Source organism: Zea mays, chromosome 7, assembly GCF_902167145.1.
Source record: "Zea mays cultivar B73 chromosome 7, Zm-B73-REFERENCE-NAM-5.0, whole genome shotgun sequence".
In the NCBI taxonomy this organism is placed as follows: domain Eukaryota; kingdom Viridiplantae; phylum Streptophyta; class Magnoliopsida; order Poales; family Poaceae; genus Zea; species Zea mays.
The window spans coordinates 39,032,551-39,045,844 of NC_050102.1; the positions used below are offsets into that span (position 1 = coordinate 39,032,551).

Genomic DNA, 13,294 nt, shown 5'->3' on the forward strand with positions numbered 1-13,294 from the left:
TAATGGACTCGTGATGCACCGTCTTATCTTGAATGGAGTGATTTATCAAACAAACATCCCCTAAGTGACATGTCGTTCACATTTATCATATATTTTCCAAATAATAGAATCGTCTATCTAAAATGAAGAGACATAATAATTCCATAAATGTCAAAAAGCAACTGTATCTGTCATGCATAGCTATATCCTCCCCCACCGTGATAAGCCGAGCAGCAAAAGATACTTTGCGGTGGCCGTATCCCACCGTGAGCATTCGTACCGAAGTGGCAGGAAGAACCAAATCCATGCCACGGATAAGATATGCCAGGTGGCAGCCGGCCAGTGGGGGGCATGGACCGCGTGGCGCCCTGCGCACCAGGCTGGGGATAATCCGCGCAATGCAATTTGAGGCCATTACGCCCTTGGCTCGTACGTACTTACTCACTCTCCCCCCACCCGCGCCAGGCCAGACAGACTAACTGAGCACCCGCTGCAAGGAGTCCGCGCCCATGGCGAGCACCAACATGGCGTCGGCCACCTCGCGGTTCATGCTGGCCGCGGGCGTGCCCACCGGCAGCAGCGGCGGCCGCGTCAACTTCGCCTCGGCGCCCAACCGGCTTGGCAGGAGGCTCGTGGCCCGGGCCGACAACGAGGCCGCCGCAGCTGAGGCGGCGGAAGGGGAGGGTGCCGTGGCCACCAAGCCCAAGGCCGAGAAGCCGCCGCCGATCGGGCCCAAGAGGGGCGCCAAGGTTCATAATATATACACTCATCATCACCCCCGCATGCGTGCCGTGTTGTCTATGCTACTCAGACGACCGCCACCAATTTGATGCAATTGATTTGGTCTTTAATTAATATGGTTATTCTTGTGCCATTATATTGATCGGTGGCTAGGTGAAGATCCTTAGGAGGGAGTCCTACTGGTACAACGGGATCGGCAACGTCGTCACCGTCGATCAGGTTACTAGCTCACTCTCCTCGTCATAGCTAGAGCATATATATATAGATAGAAAATCAAGAATTTATTTTGTTAATGTGGAACATGGCAATACCATAGTTAGAGAATCGCCGTTAGCATTATTATTATATACAGGATCCCAACACCCGCTACCCGGTGGTTGTGCGGTTCAACAAGGTGAACTACGCCGGCGTGTCCACCAACAACTACGCCTTGGACGAGGTCTCAGAGGTGAAATGAGTGGGGCCGGCCGGCTCAAGGGCTCCGCGCTAGCTACCGTGTGATTGATTTGTAGTAGTTGTGAAATGAGGCTGTGAAGCTGCATGCTGTGCTGGCTAGCGTCACAACATCGATCCTATGTGTAATAGCATAATCCACATAATCATATCATGTAATTGCTTGCTTTATTCACCGTGTACTCAATAATCTCTCTTGCTCTCTAAAATTGTTGTATTGTTATATGTGGTTTTGTACATGCACATAAATCGCTCTCTGCCACCACTGTTTGCGCTGTGCCAAGGACTCAACCTAGTTGAGCTAAAGAAAATGGTGTTTTCCTAATAAGAAATAGAACTATTCTATCCTAACAGACTATTACTGTACCATTCCGTGTTCTGTCATTCCCATTCCGTCCTCACTGCAAAGCCCATTCCCAGCTGCATGTCTTTCTCATTCCCCCTCCCTGCAAAGCCCATTCACATTTCCATTCCCGGCTATCACATGTCTTTCTCATTCCCCCTCCCACAAAGCCTATTCCCATTCCCACGTGCATCCCATGCCTAGCTAAAATTAAATTAAAAAAACAGGCTCCAAGGAGATTCGAACCCGCAACCTCTCAAATAAATGTGTTTGTAGCTACCACTACACCACATGTGTGTTTTTGTTTACATCTATTATAGTAAAAACATATAATACATCTCTCCCGAAGCCCACCTGCTACCCTTGCACAATGTGTAGTAGTAGATAAGTATCACTGAGATTATTAAATTATATTTTTGGATTGAGGGAGTAGTATTTAAAAAAGAGCCTTGCATGCAATTTCTTTTGTTTGAATAATGTTTTCAACTTAAATACTTTTTTTTGCATGTGTAACATTTATTCCCATAGTATTTTTCCATGGATCTAACTTATAAATCATTTTCATAAACCAATGCCAAAGATGAATCCATGTTTCTTACTTGGAAACCCCGAACAAACACCACTAGCATGAGGCGCTCGCGTTGGCGTCGCTCACCGACGACGAGAAGAAACTTGGCGACTGTCAGTTCGAACTCTGGAAGCAGTACTACATGGCCCATGCGCCGCTGTGTACGGCAAGCTCTGGCGCAGCCGCCGCTTGGACGTGGTCCAGAGCGGCTGCACCGCGCTGTCCATCGTCAAACATGGGGACCTCATGGTCGTCGCCAATGTCGACGACTCTCGGGTTGTTCTGGCCATCGCAACCTACGACGACGCCATCACGCCGTCTAGCTCATCATCCACCTGAAGCCTAACCTGCCACGTAAGTCGCTACTGACCGACCATGAATTCTTGTGCGCTGGAATGATGACCATTGTTGTTGTTGTTGTGTGAGTGTCCTCGAACAAGATGTATGTAGAGGAGTAGCACATCCGGTGGTGCAACGACCAGGTGTACTACCTCGCTGATGAGCCCGGGGTGCACTTTATTTGGCAGCCCAGCCAAGAGTGATCGGTACTCACCATATCGCGCGCGTTCGACGACTATTATATCAAGGATTGTGGCGTCATCTCGACACCGGAGGTGAGCAGAGGTGGACCGACAACAATGACCACTCGCCATCGTCGGGGTACCTTTTGTGCCGGCCTGCCTTTAATTCTCTTCGCAAACACACACTTGCATTTTTTGTTTAAGCAAGCGTGTATGGTGGTGCGTGCCTGATGACTAACGATGTACGACGGAACTTCTACCGGCAGGTGTGGCACGTGCTCTCCAATAATGAGACCATGCAAATCATGACATATATCGAAGTCTGCATGATACTGATGGTTGCAATGTAGTAGTGAAACAACTAAATTAAAATAACAAAACTTATGTATGGCTAGGATCACAAATGGATTATGAAATATTTTCTTATAACAATATAAGACACATTTTGTATATAAGTTATCATGGTATTATATGTTCCCGTTGCAACGCACAGGTACTGACCTAGTAACAGTTGAAGCAAGCAACACACAATAATCCAACGCAACGCAATATAGCTAATTGGACATAAGGTACAATCATTGTCTGTGCATTCACCACCAAATTTGGCGTACGCCTAATCTCAGCTATTCTTACTCTAGGATGTCAAGGATATATAATCTTGTTTACTTAGTCGTTGTGCTTAGTCTTTGTGCCTAAGTTTAGGAGGCAGTGGTCAGTTAGACATGGCGCTCCTGTGCGTGCATGCCGCGTCAAAGACCGGGTCTTTTCCTTACATGCAGCGTCGAGTGGTGGAGCTGGAATTCCGGGCGCGGTGACCATGTTCTCTGCAGTGGGATGGCACGGCAAGTTCGGGGGCATGGGAGCATGTGTCCGGGATCTAAGCAACACCTGAGAGTGAGTCAATAAAGGGGAGATAAAACAGAAAATGCAGCGTGGGTTTTGCTACGCCAAAAAATCCTTCCAGTGTGCTTGTCTGTGTTCATCCATTCATCACGTGTGCAAGTGTGAGTGAGACTGAGTGCACTAGCGACAGATTGATCCTTAGCAGAAACTAACAAGTGCCATCGGAGCTGAGATTCTTCGCTGGCTTTGTCGACAACACCAACGCCGCAACAGCATGCCGCCGCGACGGAGATCAAGCACGCCACGGCGCTGGCGATCGCCGTCCACAACTGACAACCTTGGTAATGTCTATGAAGCAAAAACTATCGTGCGTAAGTTTCTCCAAGATCTTCCCGAGCGTTTCCATCAGATAGCAGTTGGAATCGAGACCTTGCTCGATCTCGAGGAGGTGTCTCTAGATGAATTGGTCGGGCGGCTCAAAGCAATGGAGGAGCGCATGGATTGCACGAAGGCGAAGGGAGGCATCAGACCGAGCGCCGGTGGCAAGGAGATCAACGGCAAGCTGTACTTCACCCAGGAGCAGGTGATCGCTCGTCTCACGTCCCGCCTCAACTTCAACACCGGTGGGACGGGGACACGTGGCAGAGCGCAAGCTGGCCCTGGAGGACGCCATCGCGGGAGAGGCCGTGACAGGGGGCGCGACAAGGACACACGCTCGGCTAAGGGTGGCGGCGAGGTCAATGACAACTCCTACCACTATTGTGGCAAGTCCTGGCATTAAGCTCGGGAGTGCCGCAAGAAAAAGCGTGACGAGGCACTGGCCTAGGCGAGCCAGCCCTAGGCCAACCTCACTCAGGCAGAGGAAGAGACGCCCTCACTATTCATGGTGGTTGTGCAACCGTCCATGAAGACTGTTCACGATGCACACTACGTCGAGCATGTCTATCTCAATGAGCACAAGGTGCTGCCGGATTTCGACATCAACGGCGAACAACGGGAGATGAAGTGGTACCTCGACACTGGTGCGTTGAACCACATGACCGGCGACGCGGACGTCTTCTCCGACTACAACCACGACGTCGTCGAATTCGTACGTTTCGGCGATGGATCTTTGGTGGAGGTCATCGAGCGCGGATCGATCCTGTTCGAGTCGAAGGATGGAGGCCACAGGGCGATTCATGATGTCTATCACATCCTGTGTCTTCGGAGCAACATCCTTAGCGTTAGGCAACTTGACGAAAACCGCAACAGGATCGACATCGATGACGGTGCCCTTCGCTTGTGGGATCACCGCAGCCACGAACTCCTCGCCAAGATACAGTGTTCCCCGAATCGCCTATACATACTCCCACTCAGGTCGACGAAACCGGTGTACCTCGTGGCAAGCTACAACGATGATGAGTGGTGTTGGCATACGCGCTTAGGCCACCTCGGCTTCCAAGCTCTACAGAAGATGTGGCGTGCTGGCATGGTCCGTGGCCTGCCATCAATCGAACACGACGAGCATGTCTATGATATGTGCCTACACTACAGGAATTCTAATGATTCCCGTCGACCAGGATAATTCCCGTCGGCTAGTGCAAAAGCCGACGAGAATAGACTAATTCCCGTCGGCCACCTAGTAGCCAACGAGCATTATATTAATTCCCGTCGACCAAGTCAGAAGCCGACGGGAATTAAGTAATTCCCGTCGGCCTCGTATTTGGGCCGACGTGGGTTAGTTAATCCCCGTCGGCCCCGTATTCAGGCCGACGGGATTAAATGTTTTAGAGCCAGGCCATGGACGCGCGGGCTCATTTCTTCTTTTCCGTCACTCGAACCGCCGCCGTTTGCCCGCGCGTTTGGCCGCTGCCACGCCTAGCCCCCGCCCGAGCTCCGCCGTGCCTAGCCCCGCCCGAGCGCCCCCCCCCCCCCCCCCCCCCCCCCCCCCGAGGCCGCACCCGCCCGCGAGCCACCGCCCCCCGGCCCGGCTCGAGCGCCACCACCCCTGGCCCGGCTCGAGCGCCGCCGCGCCCCGGAGCGCCCCCACCCCCACCCGAGCGCCGCCTCTAGCCCCCGAGCTCCTCGTACCCCGAGCGTCGCCGTCGTCCACCGTCCACCGTCCGCCCATGCCCCGACGCGCCGGTCAGCCACCGCAGGCTCGTCGAGGTATAATTCTACCTATATGTAAATACATATGTTATTATTTTCGTCGGTTTTTTGTGGCCGACGGGAGTTAACTTTTATGTGATTAGAGTTAGTTTAAATCTGTTAATTGATAGTGTTATTAGTCTTAATATGACTTTATATATTGTAGTTGATATTTTTAATTTTATGTTGCAAATATAAACTGTATGTTTTGATGTTATTAGTTAATGAATTTGATGGTGAATGTGATGTGTTATACAAATAGTAATTATTGCAAATGTTAATTGTTGTGAATATTGTTAATTGATGAATGTCATGTATATATGTATTGATTATACTATCTCATTGTTGCAACTATATATATATATACCATACATGGTATGTACGTGACATGTAGAAACATGAATGTCTCACATGCACTCTTGCTCGTACGTACACAGCTACAATAATGGGTGATAGACGTGATTGGATGTATGAAGGTTTCAAGAAGGGTGGGTGTCACATAAGTGAATGGTTTGCCAAGACGCAGATGTTTCTGGACTATGCAGCTGCTTTGTCACAAATAGATAATATTAGGTGTCCATGCAATAAATGTAGAAATATGACGAGCCACACCAAGCGGCAGGTCACACTACACCTATGCTCACATGGTTTCGTGGCAGGCTATAAGGTCTGGTATCTCCACGGTGAAGATGTTGAACAAGCAACAGAAGTAGAAGTTGGTGGCGGTGAAGATGTTGATAGGATGGACCAGATGCTTGAGGATCTATAGCCTGAACTGGCCCCAGATCATCATGATTCACCTACACCGGAGGTTCAGAAGTTCGTCGACCTCCTCAAAGCGTCAGAAGAGCCTCTTCACGGGCACACTGACGTGACCGTCCTCGAATTCGTGACCCGACTGATGTCAATTAAGTCCAAGTTTGCATTCTCAATTAATTGTTACAAGGAGCTTGTGCATTTGATTAGTGAGGTTCTTCCTACGGGTCACAAGATGCCCAAAGACATGTACCAGTCCAAGAAATTGCTTGAAGGTCTTGGTATGGAGTATGAGAAGATTAATGTTTGCCAGGTGTTGGGACCATGCTTCGTCGCCGAAGGTCCTGTAGAAAGAGGCAGCTTCGGCTGAAGCTGCTCATACGTGACGCCGAAGGCACCATTCATGAAGCTTCGGTATTACAACATATCCGAAGATGAAGGGTCGAACCGACTTAAAGATAGAATGACCTTTTAGCCCATAAAGGTCTGAGTCAATGTTGTAAACTTTTATGAGGGGCATGATTGTAATTCCTCTCAGGTTGTGTCCCGTGCCTATAAATAGTGAACAGTATTCCTTTACTGTTCACGCATTCCTGTAATTGCAATCGCATCACTCGGAAATTATTCTTTGTCAAGGCAAAGGTATAAATGTATTTAATATTTGAATACATCAAGTTTATATGATATAAAAATGATGTCGTTTACTTATAATTTACTTGTCTTTAATGCTTCATATCTCGCATTGTTTTATCTACTCTCTGAGAGTTCGATTACGAAGATTCAACCTTCATAATTGTACCGTTTTTAACCTTCATCCGAAGTTCATTAAATCCTTGAGGAAATAATGCTTCAGCGGGCGAAGGGCATTAACATTTAACATTTTATGTTGTCTTGTTCTTAATTCATAGCATTTGAGAACAAGTCACCAACATTGGCGCCCACCTCCGGTGAACTCACTTCCACTTTTCTGAGCTGATGGCTTCGTTCAACATTCAAGCTGGAGCTGCTTCGGCTTCGAAGATGGTACTCCCGATAACAGGCGGTTCATGTTCAGAGCCAGCCAACAAGAAGCAGAAGAAGGAGGCACAGAGAAGGGTACAGCATGTCGGGGTGCAAGGACCCTTCATCAAGTCAAAATGGTCTCACATTCCTATTACCTTCTCCCAAGAAGACCTTCAACTCAAGGATTACCCACACAATGATGCTATGGTTATCTCTTGTGTTATCAAAGGATTTCTGGTCCACAATGTTTTGGTTGATACAGGCAGTGCAGCTGATATCATATTTGCTAAGACCTTCAGACAGATGCAAGAGCCCGAAGATAAAATTCTTAATGCCACACATCCCCTTTGCGGCTTCGGAGGAAGGCAGATTGTAGCACTCGACAAAATCTCAATGTCAGTGGCCTTCGGATTTATCAACAACACAAGGACTGAACAAATTGTGTTTGATATTGTTGACATGGAATATCCTTACAATGCAATCATTGGTCGTGGTACTCTTAATGCCTTCGAAGCAATTCTGCATCTAGCTTATCTTTGCATGAAGATACCTTCGGACCAAGGGCCCATTGCTATTCATGGAAGTCAAGAAGCTGCCAGAAGGGCCAAAGGAAATTGGACAGACTCAAAAGCAATCCATAATATAGATGGAACTGAAGCTTGTGAGCAATACAAGTTCAGAAGGGAAAAAGCTGCTTCGGCTGACTAGCCGAAACCCATGCTCTTATGTGAGGATATAGCAGAGCAGAAGGTGCTATTGGGATCTCAATTGTCCGAAGAGCAGGAGAAAACCTTGATAAGGTTTTTGTTCAACAATAAAGATGTTTTTGCTTGGTCAGCTAATGATCTTTGTGGAGTTAATAGGGATGTTATTGAGCATTCGCTCAATGTTGATCCATCCTTCAGACCCAGAAAGCAGAGGCTTCGGAAAATGTCTGATGACAAGGCCGAAGGTGCTCGGAATGAAGTGAAAAGACTCCTCAGTGCTGGAGTTATTAGAGAGGTAAAATACCCAGAATGGTTGGCTAACACTGTTATGGTGAAGAAGGCCAATGGTAAATGGAGAATGTGTATCGATTTTACTGACCTCAATAAAGCCTGTCCAAAGGACGAGTTTCCATTGCCAAGGATAGATTCCTTAGTTGATGGAGCAGCTTCATCAGAGCTTATGAGTTTGCTGGATTGCTATTCAGGCTATCATCAAATATGGATGAAGAAGGAGGATGAACCGAAAACCAGCTTCATAACCCCTAGTGGGACATATTGTTACCTTCGGATGCCTGAGGGGCTTAAGAATGCCGGAGGAAGTTTCAGCAGAATGACAGCGAAGGTACTTCATTCTCAGATAGGCAGGAATGTGCTAACTTATGTTGATGATATCATTGTAAAAAGCACGAAGCAAGATAACCACATTGCTGATTTGCAGGAGACCTTCGCTAATTTTAGACAGGCTGGTCTAAAATTGAATCCAGAAAAATGTGTCTTCGGAGTAAAGAAGGGGAAATTTCTCGGTTGCCTAGTCTCAACAAAGGGAATCGAGGCTAATCCAAGCAAAATAGAAGCTATACTTCAAATGGAACCACCAAGTACAAAAAAGGGGGCTCAAAGATTGACAGGAAGGCTGGCATCTCTCAACAGATTCATATCTAGATCAGCAGAGAGAAACTTACCATTCTTCGAAGTGCTGAAGTCAGCCGAAGTCTTTCAATGGGGACCAATCCAGCAGAAGGCCTTCGAAGAGCTGAAGCAGCATTTGATAGATCTAACAACATTAACTCCACCTACGCCAGGGGCTCCTTTGTTATTATATGTGGCAGCTTCGCACTCAGCGGTAAGTGCAGCACTTGTTCAGGAGAAGCTTGAAGGCCAAGTTAAGAGACAGGCCCCAATATATTTTGTATCCGAGGTTCTTAGTTTATCAAAGAAAAATTATACAGAATTGGAGAAGGTACTGTATGCTGTCTTGATGGCATCCAGAAAGCTTCGGCACTATTTTCAAGCTTACAACATAATTGTTCCTTCTTCACAACCTCTGAAGGATATTATGAGAAACCGAGAAGCTACTGGAAGGATTGGAAAATGGGCTGCAGAGCTCAATGAATTTTGTATTGATTATGTTCATAGATCTTCGATTCAGTCCCAGGCGTTAGCAGACTTCATTGCTGACTGGACGCCAGGGGCTCAGGAGGAAGAAACAAATAAAGATGCCGAAGCATGGACAGTGTTTTGTGATGGGTCTTAGGGAACCTTCGGAGTAGGAGCGGCTGCTGTGTTGGTTTCACCTTCCAAAGTTAAAACTTGTTATGCGGCAAGACTTGATTTCAGTTGCACAAATAACATCGCTGAGTATGAAGCTCTACTTTTGGGTCTTCGGAAATTAAAGGCAATGGGAATCAGAAGGGCCATTCTTAAAACTGATTCTCAAGTTATCTCTGGTCATATTGACAAGAGCTACAAAGCAAGAGACCCGAAGCTTGAAAAGTATCTAGATACAGTCCGAAGGATTGAGGCTTCCTTCGAAGGTTTCTCTGTCAAAAATATTCCTCGTGGAGAAAATGAATACGCTGATCTATTGGCTAAGTCAGCAGCCCAGGGGCTGCCTATACCTTCGGAAGTATTTTTTGAAACAATAAAAGCACCTTCGGTCGAGCTTCTTGAAAGAGCAATCCTTAACATATCCCCTGTTTATAGTGAAGATTGGAGAACTGAGATCATCTCTTTCCTTCAGGGTAATTTTCTTTCAGACGACGAAGCTTATAACAGGAGAATAGAAGCAAGAGCTCGACCATATGTCATAATAGAAGGGGAGTTATACAAGCGTGGGGTCTGTTCCCCATTGCTCAAGTGTTTATCCAGATCCGAAGGTATAGAATTAATGAAGGACATACATGCAGGTCTGTGTGGATCTCACATTGGATCTAGGCCCTTGCTTGGGAAAGTTTTTCGCCAAGGATTTTATTGGCCAAAGGCAGCTTCGGATGCAGCGGATTTAGTTCAAAAGTGCGAAGGTTGTCAGAAATGTGCAAGAGATAAAAAACAACCTTCGTCTTTAACTCAATTAATACAACCCACTTGGCCGTTGCAAAGGTGGGGTCTTGATTTGCTAGGTCCATTACCACCAGCACAGGGGAACTTAAGATATGTGGTGGTGGCAGTGGAATATTTTTCCAAATGGATTGAGGCAAAGCCCTTAGCCACAATAACTTCATTTACTATTCAAAAGTTTTTCTAGCAAAACATTGCTTGTCGCTTCGGAGTGCCGAAGGCTATTACTGTGGATAATGGGACACAGTTTGATTCTGAAGCCTTCAGAGAATTTTGTGATCAAATCGGCATGAAGATCCATTTTGCATCAGTCCGACACCCAGAGTCAAATGGACTTGTCGAAAGAGCCAATGGGATCATAATGACAGGAATAATGAAGTCAATCTTCAATCAACCCAGGGGAAAGTGGCCAGACGAGTTAATCAAAGTGGTGTGGAGTCATAACACAACCATGTCAAGATCAACAGGCTTTACACCCTTTAAACTATTGTTCGGTGACGAAGCAATAACCCCAGAAGAGGCCAAAACAGGATCAATAAGGACAGTAGCTTCGGCAGAAGGCGAAAACGAAGCTGATTGCTCTGTAGAAAAAGATGCTATTGAAGGGATCAGACTTCAAGCTGTGGAAAACATCAATAAATATCAAGCTGAAACAATAAAATGGCGTGACAGAAAGGTTAAGCTGAAGAACATTGAACCAGGACACTTGGTACTTCGAAGAGTAGCCAATCCTGAGACAGTAGGCAAACTACAGCTGAAGTGGGAAGACCCCTTTTTAGTAGTATCTTCGTCAAGACCCGGTTCCTACAGATTGAAGGATATGGACGGCAACGACATTCCTAGATCGTGGAATGCGGATGAGCTTCGGCGATATTATGTTTAGTTTGATGTAATTTTTTATATTCTTTTTTGTGGCACCCTTTTCCTTTCCAAAGGGGGAGAAAGGTTTTTAATGGGGCCACAACATGTAATTTTCCTTATTTCAATTCTATGAGAATGACATCCCCCAAAAATGTAAATGTAAACGCAAAGGAAAAAAGAAAAGGAAACAGGGAGAAGCTCAAAAGTCGTTCCTAAGGGAATGCAGAGCCTACAGCGAAAAATAAACGCTGATTCCGCTGAAAGTAAAAGGCGAAGAAGCTCCTAAGGGAGGCTTACAGCGAAAAATAAACGCTGATTCCGCTGAAAGTAAAAGGCGAAGAAGCTCCCAAGGGAGGCTTACAGCGAAAAGTCAACGCTGATACACCGAAAAGTAAACGGTGAAGCCGAAAAGTAAACGGCAAAAAGATTTGTATCATTCTTGAGGGGATGAAGGGCTGTGCTTATGGTTTTTGAACATGTGTCCCAATATTCGTTTGCACAGTACATGTCATTTGCATTCATAAACATTCATTTAGACATATATAGAATCATCATCATGCTACACAAAGAAGACAATTGCTTCAGAAATGAGGAAAAACTTCGAAGGAAAAAAATTTTTATGCTTCGTTGTGTACGAAAAGAAGGGAAGGTGTTTTTCGCCTTCGGCTCAAAAGAGAAGTTTCGTCCACAGCAAAGCAGACTGTATGCGGATAAGGGAGACAGAATATATTACAAGGTATGTACAAATTTACATGAATTGTTCCATAGCTATATTACAAGAGTTTCTCCAGAATTTTTGCAGGAAAGCATATTGTAAGCAACTTTAAGCTTCAGCCTAGGTTTCGTCTTCAGCTTCGTCAAACTTCAGCTTCGTCATTCTTCAGCTTCGTCATCCTGTGTATACCAAACAGCAGAATAAGAAAGGTGCAAATTTCAAAGGAGAAGGTAAAAGTAACAAACATAAGTTTCTTACCGGCTTAAGATGGCTTCGAGCTTCGTCACCTGCCATTTTTCGCCCGCCACTTACCCAGATCTGGGTCATGAATCTATTTCCAATGCTTCGGGCTAGGCTTGGGATATCTATTAGATCTGATGCTGACAAGCTGAAGTTTGGTCTGTTCACAATGTTTCCATGCGTGCAGCCAGCTTTCAAAAAAGCAGTAGCTGTGCCCCGAGAAGCTACCAGGGCGCAGAAGTCGGCGTGCCCACCAATAACTCCGTCAAGGGCATCAACTTCGCCTTCAATATATTCTAATGTTCTGGGCAAATTTTCAGCTGAAGGTGTAAATTTCGCAGAGCTAGCTCCAACAGAGTGAAACACATCCTTCAGCCGCTGCACGCATCGGCTGCCGAAGCTTAAGCATTTCTCCTGAAGTTCTTTAAAAGATTTCTGCAAATTTGAATTTTTATCCACTTCAGTTTTGAGGCTTGCTTCAAGATATTTCTTTTCTTGCTCGAATTTTTCTGACTGTCGGAGCAATTCATTCTTTAACTTGTTATTCTCAGTTTGGACTTCAGCCAAAGAACCCTCCATGGTCTGAATAACAAAATCCTTCTTTTCTAATGCACCTTCGTGCTCTTTGACCATGATTTCAAGGTCCTGGATTGAGAAGTCTTTCTTTTTCAGATTAGCTTCGTAATTTTCAACTTTTTCAGCCAAATCTTGAATGACGGCTTTGTTTTTCTCTTCTTCTAGATCTTGTTGCATTTTTAGAACCTTGCTTAATAATATGCTCTGTCAAAACGATCTTCATTAAAACACGACCTAAAAGATAATAATAATAGTAATAAAATAACAAAAATATTTGTTACCTTGAAGTTAGCATAAAGCAAGCTTCCGGCGATATGGTGTCGTTGATAACGGCACAGGTCTGCTTCTAGCTTCGGCAAGCCAATGTTTTTGCAGAGAGTTCTAACAATTTTAGCTTCGCTGCGGTTTCGAAGGCACCTCAGTTTTCCTTCGTTAACACCGCCGAACAGTGTAGCCCCTGGCTTATATCCGCAGGCTATAGCACATTTTTTAAGCTCTGCTTTTTCAGCGTCTGTCAGTCCT

At 45.9% G+C, this 13,294-nt stretch overlaps 1 protein-coding gene across 1 annotated transcript; it reads left to right on the forward strand.

Moving 5' to 3' along the window:
* The first annotated feature begins 412 nt into the window (after positions 1-412).
* On the forward strand, positions 413-1,360 carry LOC100283085 (uncharacterized). Its single transcript, NM_001155987.2, is given in 3 exon segments — positions 413-728; positions 874-939; positions 1,073-1,360. Coding segments are annotated over 3 exon segments (411 nt in total). The 5' UTR covers positions 413-488; the 3' UTR covers positions 1,178-1,360.
* The last annotated feature ends 11,934 nt before the right edge of the window (positions 1,361-13,294 follow it).